The 14017-nt window shown below is 41.8% G+C and overlaps 1 protein-coding gene across 1 annotated transcript in view; it reads left to right on the top strand.

Moving 5' to 3' along the window:
* rin1b (Ras and Rab interactor 1b) overlaps nucleotides 1-14017 on the top strand; it is a gene marked incomplete at both ends in the record, with an annotated part of 90188 nt that overhangs the window by 34310 nt on the left and 41861 nt on the right. The window contains one exon of the mRNA XM_080741622.1: nucleotides 11849-11954. Within this exon, the coding sequence (XP_080597748.1) occupies nucleotides 11849-11954 (106 nt within the window). The remainder of the gene's footprint in view (nucleotides 1-11848; nucleotides 11955-14017) is intronic.

The raw sequence follows: 14017 nt of genomic DNA, 5'->3' as shown, positions 1-14017 counted from the left end.
CAAGTGCATCTGATATTATCTAACGGTACCTTTCCTATGGAGTGCTTCTTTTGACGATCTGCCATCGGCATGACACTTCTCCCTCCTCTGTGCCATCTGTACGTGCAGTGCAACATGCACTGAGTGCATATATTCTGATCCCTGTATATCGTTGCTATCAGGCTATTTCCATTTTCTACATCTTTGTGTTTTCCGTGTAAATTAACACCGTACTTCAGTGGTTTTCAACCTTTTTCATATCAAGGTCGATTGTGTATTCTGCATTTGAGCCACAGACCACCGTTTGATGAGATGTGGCGTCTCAGACCCAAAACTATGTTGTTATCGTTGGAACTGTCTGCAATTCCATTCCGTATTGATGTTGGTACCATAGGAGAGATAACAGGAAAACGTTGACTAAAATAACAATTCTTCTACATTCTCTAATTGTATAGACTTCTTGATAATTAACTAATGCAGATGTTTAATAATGTAACTCTTCAGAGCGTAAAATGGAACCAAATGGTTCCATTTTACGCTCTCAAGAGTTAAAGATCTATAAGGGTTATCAACTCACTCAATTATTTAGCATGGGGACCACCTGGAACCCCCTCAAGGACCATTGGTGGTCCCTCCCCGGACCACTGGTTGAGGACCACCGCCCTACTTGATCATACTAGTGTCACACAAAAGCATCAAAAGTAACAGATCTGCAAGCTTGAAACGTGAATTTGAATTCTGAAAAGTAACAGTTTTGGACATTGTGAGGTTTCCACCGGACAGAGACCATATGTTATCTTTTATAGAGCGAGCATGCATTGACGTCTAACCCAAGAGTCTTCAACAGGGGGTCCTGGACACCTAGGGGGTCCTCAGAGCTGCTACAGGGGGTCCTTCAAATCTTTTTGTGAAACTTTCTTCTCCTTTTTTATATTAACACCTTCTAAGCCAAGGGGAGCCCCTTAATGTTAAAACCGTACTATATCGCACATACCCCCAGGGACTCTCAGCCACGTCGTACATTCCCGGACTTTGTCTTTAAAACCGGAATAAAAGCTTTTGATCCGAAAATCGGCGATCGTCTAACCTTCCCTAGTCACCACTCGTGCACTGATAGCTCATGCAGACCGTGCATGAAGCAGAGGTGACGTCAGCGCCTCTCCTTCTCCAAGGCACCTTCCACCCATCCGTTTACTGTCTACACACTCGAGCTCCTCCTGCAGCCATGCTTGGGGCTATGCTAGCGAAACTTTTCAGTTCTGTTCTTCAGTCACACATGGACTATTTGCGGGGACATTTACGTGAAAGGATCGCGCACGCGAAACGCACGGGGACATCGACGATCGGCCAAAACCCCCATTCTATCCCAACGGAGATCGAGAAAATCATGGTGAGTTACTGGCCTGGGGGGAAAAAAAAAAGAAAAAACAGCGGCGCTGTTCAAGATGGAGGGGCTGCGGGGTCATGTTTATAAACATAATATTATGTCTCAGATCACAATACAATAATAGAAATTTCACGGCTAATCTACCAACCACCATTCTATTTCGGACTGCAACGTGTTAACCACTTGGACCCTAGCATACATATTCTGAGAACTTTAGCAAAAAATATCTACAAGATCTACAAGCTCACAGCACCTCGCACTGCGAGCCATTGTGAGCTTGTAGATCAGCTATTTTCGGCAAAGAGTTTTGGTGTGGAGGGGAAAAAGAGCAGATTAAGTTTAGAGTGAAAGGTCAAGTTTATTAAGTATTGACGGTTCAAGTGGTTAAATATCTGAAAACACAAAATTGAGATGAATCCAAAATACCATACACTGATGATTGTGCTGTCAAACAACAAAACTATATGGAATCTATGACAAGGTAGCGGAGGTCCCTGCTTCATCTCTCTCACAATTAAGGGGTCCTTGGTCTGAAATCGTTGAAGACCCCTGGTCTAACCACATTATACATTTCCCCGTTTGGGACAAACATAATGGCTCCCTGTTAGGACCCCCTCTTGAACGGCATGCATCTCAAGTTGAGTGGACGTAAGAATAAAATTCTCCCATAGTGGCAAAAACACTGCTTTCAGCCCTGGCCGGAGTCCTCAGACAACCCTTTTCCATTGATTCTGACTTTCCGTCCATTCCAGTGGCACCTCGTTTTTCAAGGGGAAAAATCTATTATTTCCTATGCCTCAGCTTTGCTATTTGACCTGGCATGGCTTGGCATGGGACTTAAACAGCCCTGGCACGGCCTGTAATACATTTGGCAGTGAGAGATGAAGTGTCAAGCACTGATGGTTTTGAATCATAGGCAAAACATTACATGTTGCACAAGACCCCCCTGCCCCATCCCACATTTTGTATGTAAACAATACCCACATGAGTGGGTTGCAACTGATTTGCCTAAAAAAAAATCCATATTGTTTTCATTTTCCCCTTTTTTGCCATGGTATAATTAGATAATGACCATATAAATCACCCGAACTTGCAGTTGTCACCATAATGGAAATTTCCCTTTGTGCTTCAAAGTGCGCTGCCGCTCTACTTCAGCTGCGCGTGGGTGGCGTGGCGTGCCACAGAAAACAGCACAGCGTGAGCTTGTAGATCTGCTGTTTTCGGTGCACCGACTGCACCCATGGAAAACCAATTGTAAGTCAGGCTTATTGCTGCGTGCCAGAGCGTGACAGACAGTTATTTTGTGAATCTCGTACCCCTATTAGAACAGCGTAGCGTACGACGGTAGGCACGTCTCAGGTGGCTGCATCACCCTTTGCCAACTCTGACTATGAAAAGATGCAGGAGCTTTTTTGCGTGAATACTCTTGGGGATGCAGAGCCGAACTTCAGCTAGAGTTCAGTAAGCAGTATGAAGAAAAAGAGACAATATGTAATTTTTTTAGCGAGCATGCATTGTGTTTTGACGTCTTTTACATTTCCTGTTTGGGGACAAACATAATGCCCTTTTAGGACCCCTAAGTAGAATGCATAAGCTTTTGTCAACTCTGACTATTTTTCTGTATGAATTCTCTTGGAGATGCGGAGACAAACTTCAGCTAGAGTTCAACAAGCAGTAAGAAGAAGAAGGAGAAAAAAACAGGACTTTGTTTTTTGTAATGGCCACGTTGTGAACTAACAATATATGAGATAGGGCATTCACCAAATATTCGAATATTCGAATATCAAAGTCACTATTCGATGTTGTTCACCGAAGTCGAATATTCGCTAATCTTTTCTATTTTTATAGTTTTCTCTTTAAAACATATATAGTTTTTAAACTTGGCTAGATAGGAATTCATAAGAATGAGTTGTCAATGCCCCTGGTGGATGAATTTGTTAATGCTATACAGTATACCAGGGGTTCTCAAACCTTTTTAGGCCGCGACCCCCAAAATAGACATATTTGAACTGGGGACCCCCACCCTGACAAGCACTTGGAATTGTAGGTATTACATTTAATGTGACTCGGTTGCGCAGATAAATATTGTGAAAATAGCAGATCTACATGCTCACAACGCCACAATGTTCTCCTCTTTCTTACTTAATATTTGACAGTTTGGCCAGTCCTGTCGAATATTCGACTATTCGAATACTTTGAGGTCGAATAATTCAAATACTAAAAATCACTATTCGTGAATGCCCTAGTATGAGATACTGCTCAGGAGAAGAAAGATTATATTACGTGACAAAGTGTTAAAGTATAGTGGCACACACACCACAAAATATATTTATTCATAGAATTTCCATACATTCATGAAGATATTTAGTACTACGATGCCAGAATCTAATGTTTGAGGAGCACATCACACATTTCCAACCTTATTGTCATCTCCCCTACCTAATGATCATTAACAATCACTAAATCAGTTTTATTGTCACTGGGTGTACAACAAACTTTGAGCCGTTTGTGCCACGATGTTGGCCATAACTAAGCCAGATGTATGCCACACTTCAGTTTACTTAAAGGAGTAGTTCACCCCCAAAATGTTTTTTTCTTCTTCTAATTATCACTCACGCCATGGAGACTTGAGTTCAATAATATTTGTTTTATATTTGTCGCATTCCTAAGACAAAGCCAGATTTTGGAGCTTAGCTCCTGTTCCCAGGTAGCCTCGCAACAGCCAGACGAGTCTGGGAGTCCTCCATAGACAACGCTTTACGATGACGTAGTTACCCACTTTGACTGACAGGTCCAGTCCGTAGTCATCAGTGCATCAAAACATTGTCGGCAGCAAATACGTATTTTCCAGACAGAATTCCAAAAATGCTAACTGTTGTTCTTTTTTAAGTTCTGAGATGCTGTTGATTTCAGATAAAACTTCGCTTAATACAGCTTTTATTTGCGATTTGTAAACTCGCGTCGGGTATGGGGGCCGCCATGTTTGTTATCAAAATGTGAGAGCTGCTGCAGCCGCTCGACCAATCAGGAGCGGTGTGAGGCGGTTCGCTCCAAATGCAGCCATTTGATTGGAAATTAGAACGTAAGTTCTCATAAAGAGACTCGATGGGAGGACCACCAGACCGAGAAAGGAAACACATTGGTGATGACGTAGCTCGGGATGGCTTGCGAGGCTAGTTCCCAGGAGCACCGCTCAAAAAACAGTTCCAAGAAACTGATTCCAGTTCCTCAATGTTGGATCCGGTTAATCCTCTTCCTCCAGTTCCGGATCCCAACCAACCCCATACACGTGACTAAAAATGGCATAAAAACAGCCCTGTTGCTGCAGGCAGGCATCATTCTAAATGGACACATGTCATCAGTCAGCAGGACCCATACAGTACCCCCTGCGGGTGCGTAATACCCACAGCAATTATGCTGCTCCATTAGTCATCCCACACAGTCAGTCAGTCAGTCAGTCAGTGACAGCCTGGCTGCTGTCTAAACTTAGCAATGTGTCATGTTTATATCCGGACAATGGCATGGTCTCCTTGGTAATGGAGCGAGACACTGTGGAGTGATGCTGCTGTTAACATTTAATGTTCTCCATTTAATGTTTTCCTTGGCTTTGTTTTCGGTCTCCTTTGAGGATTTTCTTTTCTATTGTCTGTTCGCGGTGGTAACTACAGTAAGTACATTTGCTCAAGTACTGTGCTTAAAGGACGACTTCACCACTTTTTAACGTATGTTCATATAATTGGTCCTCACTAATGTTCAAGATAAAATAGCACAATTTCCTTCTACTCAGTCTGTGTCCCTATGGAGAGTTGTGGGCAGTTCCAAAACCTAATTTTTTAACATCAACACACACATGGCTTCCAATATAACATTGCAACTTTTCAGGAATAGAAAGCCTGCAGTTTCTATTAGCATGGATTCTCCATCGATGATGTCACTGGCAGAAAGGTTTCTGAACTGCCCACAGCCCTCCTATACTATGAGACACAGAACGAGTAGATTTCTTTCCTTCTTTTTGCTATTTTATCATGAACATTAGTGAGGACCATTTATATGAAGATAGGATGAAAAGTGGTGAAGTCGTCCTTTAAGTACAATTTCAAGGTATCTTTGCTTTAATGGAGTAGGCCTACTATACTTTTACTCAAGTACTAATTATTTGAATACTTTAGTTACTAGTTACTTTGTAGATTTAGATTTAGATTTCAAAACATACATTAACCATTTCAGCCCTCTATACATTTTGGCCATTTGAAATGTAGATCTGCTATTTTCAAAAGATTTTTATACATTTTTATTTGAAAACATGTGAAATGGGGCATTCTGCATAATGAATACTTTCAAATTTTGTCACTAGAAGCACATTTTGATACCAATACTTTTGTACTTTTACTCAAGTAAATCTTGAATTCCATTAGCCTATTTGTATAGATATACAATACTCATTGATCCACGGTGGGTGGCATAGCTCAGGGGTAGAGATACCGTCATTAGAGCACAAGGGGTTCCTGAAGGTTTCCCATTTCGAATCCTGGCTCCCCCTGAGTTAATGTTGAAAAGTCCTTGAGCAAGACACTGAACCCCTTGTTGGAGGAGGTTGGTGCCTTGCATGGTTTCCTCTGCCATCGGTGTGTGAATGTAATGCACAATCTAAGCGCCTTGGATAAAAGCAATATATAAATGCACCATTTACCATTTTATCCACCACTGTCTGTTTGTCAAGTCAAATATTTTCTATGGTGCATTAGGGCATTCACGAATAGTGATTTTTAGTATTCTAATTATTCTACCTCAATAGTCGAATATTCGACAGGACTGGCCAAACTGGCAAATATTAAATAAACAAGAGGCGAACATTGTGAAAATAGCCGATCTACATGCTCACAACGCCTCGCGTTTGCGAGGCGTTGTGAGCATGTAGATCTGCTATTTTCACAATATTTATCTGCGGAACCGAGTCACATTAAATGTAATACCTACAATTCCAAGTGCTTGTCAGGGTGGGGGCCCCCAGTTCAAATGTGTTTATTTTGGGGGTCACTGCCTAAAAAGGTTTGAGAACCACTGGTATAGAGCATTAACAAATTCATCCACCAGGGGCATTGACAACTCATTCTTATGACTTCCTATCAAGCCAAGCTTTATAAACTATATATTTTTTAAAGAGAAAACAAAAATAAATAAAAATAAGCAAATATTCGACTTCGGTGAACAACGTTGAATAGTGACTTTGATATTCGAATATTCGAATATTTGGTGAATGCCCTAGTCAGTACATTGCAAGGCTCAACATCTGTCAGAATAAGTAAATTAGAAAAAGAATAGTGCTCATCTTGTGCTTTGATATCTCTGTTTGGTGTGTGTGAGTTTCAGGGACTTGTTGTGCTGCCCTTCAAACTATGGTGGAGGAGAGCAGCAACAACACGCGCCTAAAAATAACACTTTGAACCTCTCTGCCCACACCAGGTTTCTCCACACAAATGCATCTCTGTATTTTTGTTGTGTGATTGACGATGGTTGATTTATGCCTTTAACAACGGCCTTTTAGCCACAATGTAATGTGGTAATAAGTTTGGGCTGGAATTAAATCGGGGTGCAATTGTTAATCAAACTAATTGATTATTAATAATGTAATACAATTATTGATAAATATTATTTATCTATTTTGGGCATATCATTATAGGCAAAAATGTTCCAACAATTTCAAAAATAGCGAAGATTGCTGATAACATAATACAAGCTCACGACTTGCATCGCTTAATTGTAGATCAGCTATTTTCACTATTTTGCACGACAGCGTGAAATAATGCTTAAGTGGTTAATAGATTTGTTGATATATGTTTTTTTAAAGCAATCGATAGAATAATGAAAACTATCGTCACAGTTGCTCGCAGCCGGCCTAGGATTAAATGACTAATCACCGAAACCGTACAGTACCGTGTCAGTACAAAAGTTAATCACAATTTAGGTAGATATCCCGGCTCTTCCTGGGTTGAGTCCAAGGCTTGTCTAGTCTACTACATTGATGACCTGTTCACCTGTCTTACCTGCTGGCAAATGGTGGCGGTGCCACCGGAGCCCTGGGGTCTGATGAAGCAGGGCTCGCCTCACAGACAGTTAGTTTCCCCAGGCCATGAACTCAGCTCAGTGACATGGAGACTCCCAGACACACCGTCACATACAGTACAGTACACTACTGGCATAATGCATAATGCTCAGTATTAAGTATTACTGCACTGTTCCAATTAACCCATTTAGGCCTAGAATTATTGAATTAACCAGTGAAAAATAGCAGATATACAAGCTCACAGCGCGGCACCGAGTGCCGCGCTGCGAGCTTGTAGATCTGCTATTTTTTTAAAAGTTGTGAAAACGTGTGCAAATCTTTGAACATATGTATTTTTTTAAAGCGAACGTTTGTAACTCAAATATTTGCTTCTGGGGGGTCCTTGGAACTAAATACAAGTTTGAGAACCACTGTCATAGTAGTCTCTCAAGAACAAACTAAGCTCCAGTTGAAGTGAAAAGGATCTTTTCTTTGACGATGGCTGGCCAGATTGCTGACATAGAAACATAGGTTTTTCCAAAAACCTTAGAAGGATTCAAAAGACACTTATAGAATCGGGTCAAAATTCTAATTTTCATGATAAAAAAAAAATAGCAGATCTACAAGCTCGCAGCGCGGCACTCGGTGCCGCGCTGTGAGCTTGTAAATTTCCAATATCCGAACCTTTTGTGTTTCGTAAATGAATGCCCTACTCCTACTGCCTACTTAATCATACTGCAGCGGCACACAAAATTATCAAAAGTAGCAGATTCAGGGCGTGTTTTGAGCTTTTTGAATTTGAACCCTGAAAGGTTTTGGACATATATGAGGTTTCCACCCGACAGGGACGGTATTATTTAGCCATACAGTATGTATCGAGTATATACACCAGGGGTCAGCAACCTTTTTGACACAAAGTGCCAAGTTTTCATTTTGTTGATAGTCAGTGTGCCATATACACATTAAGTTTAATTATGATCATTTACAACTGATTATCCATACGCTATGCAAAACTACTTTTATGTTTTTACATTTTCTTTCACATCAGGATGTAATGATCATTAGACTCAGAGCAATAACCCACCTATCTCCCAGACTCCTCCCCAGTCCGAGTTAGGAGTTTGAATGAATGTATAATTATGAACAGGATGTAATTTATATATAGATTTGAGGGGACTTAATTTAACTGACTAAACTTTTTTGGAATATTTAATAAAAATAAAATAAACTCTCTCACACATGCCAGTGTGCTAGTCATTACCCTACCCTGTGCCAATGTTGGCACCTGTGCCAAAAGTTGCCTACCCCTGATATAGACTATAGTATACACTAATATTACAGCCTCACAATCTGCAGTTGTGCACATGATATTTTGTCTTCATTTTTATTTGATTACAAGCAGAAAGTGCTGCGCTTTGCACAGCACTATCAGCTTGCCCGGCAGCAACGTGAGGCTTCTCCGAGCATAAATCATGCACTGTTCAGGTTTCCGTACCCAGCATCGGCTGGGTTATTGCGTGGGTGAAATGGTCTCTCTCACTCACTCACTCACTCTCTCTCTCTTCTTCTCCTTGCCACCCCCTCTCAATTTTCAATTAAATCCAAAGGGGCTTTTATTGGCACGGGAAGCACACGTTTACATTGCCAGAGCACGTGTGAAATAAAACAATCTACAAAACTAAGAAACGTTCAACAATTAAAATAGATTAAGTAAGTAGTATGTAAACAGAGTTGTGTCCACTCTACCTCTACCTCCTTCTCTCCCTCTTTCTTTCCTCCTCTCACCTTTCCACCCTCTTACCGTCTTTTTTTCCCCCTCTCTCTTCATCCCTCTCTCTGTCTCTGTCTCTCTCTCTCCGATCGATTCGATTTACTAGGCCAGATAGGCCTCTACACCAAATCTCTTCACCGAAAACAGCAGATCTACAAGCTCACAACAGGTCACATAGCGGCGCGCCGGCGTTGATATGCAGGTTTTGCATCGACTGGATAGAAGTGTACTTATTGCTGTCCAATTCTACAAATAACCCTCCCCTGCTGCTGTCCTCAGCTTTTACATCACATACCGTGTGTCAGTCACACAGTGAATCATGCCGTGTGTGCACTGTCAGTCAGTTAGTCCCGGGTTAGCCGGGGCGTTTACACTTGCAAATCCAGAAGTCCTAAAAAATATGCAACCATTCGCATATGTCCAATTCTATGAGTTTTCCGTTCAGTCAGTCAGTCTGTCAGTCTGTCTGCCAGTCAATCACCCAGCTAGCTATTCAGTCAGACAGTCAGTCCAGGGGTGTCGCATCAAATTCTGGGCCCTGGGTACAAGGATTCACTGCGGCCCCCCCATGAAGGTTCTTATTACGCATTATTTTGTGCTTTATTTATTGAAAAATAGCAGATATACAAGCTCACTGCACTCCAGTGCCGCCGCGCTGCGAGCTTGTAGATCTACTATTTTTTCTTTAAACGTGAACATTTCTCTGAATATTTCAAATCACGCGGCACCACATTAGCTTGTATATCTGCTATTTTTCAATAGCTAAAGTATAAAATAATTAAGGCCTCTCCACCTTGGGCCCTAGTAACTCAGTCACACTTTTCCTCCCCTTGTGACGCCAAAAACCTGTCAGTCAGTTAGGTTTTTGCATTTGGGTTTCCTAAAGTACGGGCCTCCTAGTTGAGGCTTTCTCTGCCCACTGGGGACCAGCAGCAGTGTTCCACCTGTGCTGCGGATGGATGCCCACTGCAGTTTGAACTGTACACTTACATTCCATAACGACCAACTCAGGCCTCTCCCATGAGCCTGACTACATGATGATGAGCCGCGGTAATTCAAGGCTCTCCAGTCAGCGCTCCAAGGCTTTCCTGTCACTTTCCTGTCCCTCCTCTGCCCCCCCCCCCTCTCCTTCTCTTCCCCCATCTCTCCTCTCGCTCCTCAACCCCATGTCACCCACACACTCATAAACACTTCTAGAGAGCTACAGTACCACCACTGCTCACTTACTTACAGCCAGTGGTGGAATTCAAATATTTAACTACTGTCAATACCGCATTGTATAAATACTTTGTTACAAGTGAAAGTCTGGATTCAAAATTTACCGGATTAAAAGTACAACATCAAAAGTACTAAAAAGTATCAAAATGTACCAAAAGTAGATAGTACTCATTATGCAGAATGTCCAATTTCACAAGTTTTCAAATTAATAAAATGTATACGGTATCTTTTGAAAATAGCTGAAATGTACATAGGGCTGAAGTGGTTAATGTATGTTTTTGAAATAATAAATGAACTGATACTAAATGTAAAAGGAAGGCAGTAGGCACTGGTTTAAGCCTTTTTGTTTACAGGGTGCATGCAAATAAAGTGACAGCGTCACTACATCGTCAATACATTTTCGTCATCATGGCTTGATGAAGTCGAAGATGCATTGACGTCTTCGAAAGGCTTTACCTTTTTAACAGGCTTTAACGGTCCGAGTTTGCTCCAGTGCCTACATCCTATAACTAATTAAAGTTTTCAGATAATCGTAGCGGAGTAAAAGTACAATATTTGTTTGACAAGTAGTAGAGTAGAAGTAAAAAGTACAGAAAATTGGAAATACTCCAGTAAAGTAAAAAGGAAAAAAAAAAAACTTCAAAATTGTACATAAGTACAGTATTCCGGTAGTTAGTAAATGTACTTAGTTACTTTACACCACTGCCCATCACCCAGACACCCACACATACATTTTTTTTTTTTTTTTTTATTACATGGCAATGGCATTCATGGTATTACAGTATTTAGGCTAGTAGCCTAATAATAGATCTCTCATAATAGATTATTATCCATGTTATAAAGAGAATGCATCAACCCAAATAGCCTAATTGAGTTTCCAAAATATAGTAGGCCTACAGAATTATCATAGGCCTCCTTTTTTGTATAGAATTGTAAATGATTTCTCTGGGATAATTTCCTCTAAACTACAAAAGCCCTGATAAAAACACCAGCTTGGTTTCTGGGCTGCTGTTTTAAACGAGTTAAAAAATTATCTCAATGTAAATAGCGTATAGTTGACCAACTGTACAGTCATGAAACTGTTCATTTTCCTGTGCAAACCTCTAACAAATACTTCAATCAATCAATCAATCAATCAATCAATCAATCAATGGTTCAGCTGGTTGTGCAGCCTGGTCACAGCTGGCCTGGTAGACAGCTTGGTCCTGCTGGATAATTATTTGCTTTCTTTAGAGCTACAGTACCACTGCTCATTTGCTGTACTATGCAGCACCCCCCCCCCCCCCCCCCCCCCCCCCCCCCCCCTCTTTCTCCATCCAGTGCTCTTTCCCTGTCTTTCCCTCATGCTGTGCTGGTTCTATAGTCTCTCACATTAACATTCTCCTTTCCTCCAAATGTCTTCTTCGCTCTACTCTACACACCTCTACTTCTCCCCTTCTGTGTGGACCAGGCAGCATTCATTTCCTTCCGCATCTAATCTCCTCCTGTCCCCTCTTCAGGGTGGAGAAGTGTGGCTTATCCGTGCCCTCATCGGCTCCACTGTTAATGGGGTCTGGGTACCAGTGGCAGCACTGTGTCAGATATACATACATACATAGTGTCCATGCAACTGTTCTTCTGCTGTTCTTCTCACACTCTGTACATTCTGCTGTCTGCTGCTCTGCTAATTCATGTTATGTTTCATCATCACATTGTAGTTCCTTTCTTTCTTTCTTTCTTTCTTTCTTTCTTTCTTGCTTCCTTTACTCATAGGGAATTACATAAGTTATGTGTGTGTGTGTGTGTGTGTGTGTGTGTGTGTGTGTGTGTGTGTGTGTGTGTGTGTGTGTGTGTGTGTGTGTGTGTGTGTGTGTGTGTGTGTGTGTGCGCACGCACGCATGTGTGTGTGTGGGCAGTGTTATGATTTATGTAAGGGCAACCTGGAAATGGCTAAACGGAACACTTGGGCCATGCTCTCTCTCTCACTCTCTCTCCTCTTTTCTCCCTGCTTTCTCTTTATCTTTCTTTTTCTCTGTCAGCTACGCTATTATTCCAAACGTAGGAGACGGTGGGGTAAGGAGCGCTTCTTTTCCGTTCACCAGCGTCGGCTACTCGCCAGCGTCAGGGTTACTGAGGTTAGGGTTAGGTTTAGGGTTAGGTTTAGGCATAGTTTTACTGAGGTTAAGATTAGAGTTAGGGTTAGAGTTAGGCATAGTTTTACTGAGTTTTTACTTTTCGGGCAAGTGGGCATTACCTTCGGGCAAGTAGAACATGACCTGTACTTGCCCGATGGGTAAGTGCTTCTGAGACCTTAGTGTCAACCCCTGCTGCATGAAGAAGTGCTAGCTGCGTGGGTCCGTGATTATGTGATTATTTGGAAAGGGTCTAGTTTCAGGAGAGTTCTGAGTTCATTTCCTGTGTAGGCATCACAGTGGTCCACTCTGAGAATGTAAATTTGCTATTTTAGGCTCATGATGCCGATTTGCGACAAAGCATCATGAGAATTAGCTTATGCTTGTTGACTAGCAACATGTACGTCAGACTATACTTGTCCCACAACTTGAAAATGTTTTTTTCTGTTACATAAATAGCTTACTTTGTCCTAGCGTGTATTACAGGTTGTGGGCCTGTGGGGGCCATCCAAACCAAACGGACATGGTTGTGCGAATGTGCGTGTTCTCCTGAAAGGATGGAGACGTACTCTTTGTGATTAAAACATTGCATAATCCTCCCACTCTTATGATTGAAATCGGTGGCAGTTGATTCTTGACCCGCACTAATGGTGTTTGCTGGCACACAGGGCTCCTCAATGGAGGAAATGTCATTACATAAAATAAAATACAAGACAACGGGTGCTGGGAAAGCAAAAACGTAAGAATTATTCTTATATATTATATATTTTATTCCTTAGTCTTATCCTTTTCTTAGTGTTTTACTTCCTAATAATGTTGATTCTCTTTTGTTGTCCATCCCCCCCTCCCCCACACGCTATAAACGGTACATTTCATATTAGTATTATATTACGATATAATATTCATATTGACTTGTTATCACTGGTAAAGGTATTGAATTTGTTCACTAGGTTTGATCCGCTATACGGTAAAGTCATTGTTCACAAAAATGTACTTTTGCGCTCTGAAATGAGGGCAGATGTATAGAGGAAAAAAGTAGCGAAAAGAAAACCACTGAGTATTACTCTAATGGCATGGCTCATTGTTATTTTTATTTTTATTTGTACTGTGTTTCTGAAGGGAAGAGGAAGTTGCAGAGAAGCTGTCTAGAAATAAAGCAACTCCCCAGCTGCCCGCGAAAACCTGTCGCCACTCTGGTGCTCAGTGTGTGTGTGTGTGTGTGTGTGTGCGCGCGTGCACGCGTGTGCACGTGCGTTGGTGTGTGCGTGCCTCAAGCTGTCGATAGAGAGAAGGGCTGGGGTATTTCACTGAGTGGGAATGCCTGGTTTTAGATGATGTGTAGCCCCTGGTTGGCATGGCAACCATCTGCTGCTAACATTCTGCGAACGCACTCCGGCAGCCCACACAGTGTCACCACGGTGACATCCAGCAGCAATCTGCTCCGAGAGAGCGAGAGAGGGAGAGAGAGAGAGGGGAGAGAGAGGGAGAGAGGGAGAGAGAGAGAGAGA

This window comes from Nannobrachium achirus (assembly GCF_963921795.1).
Source record: "Nannobrachium achirus genome assembly, chromosome: 14".
Classification (NCBI taxonomy): Eukaryota; Metazoa; Chordata; class Actinopteri; order Myctophiformes; family Myctophidae; genus Nannobrachium; species Nannobrachium achirus.
Note: the sequence above shows the minus strand (reverse complement) of the source record. Positions and strands in the feature narration are given on the sequence as shown.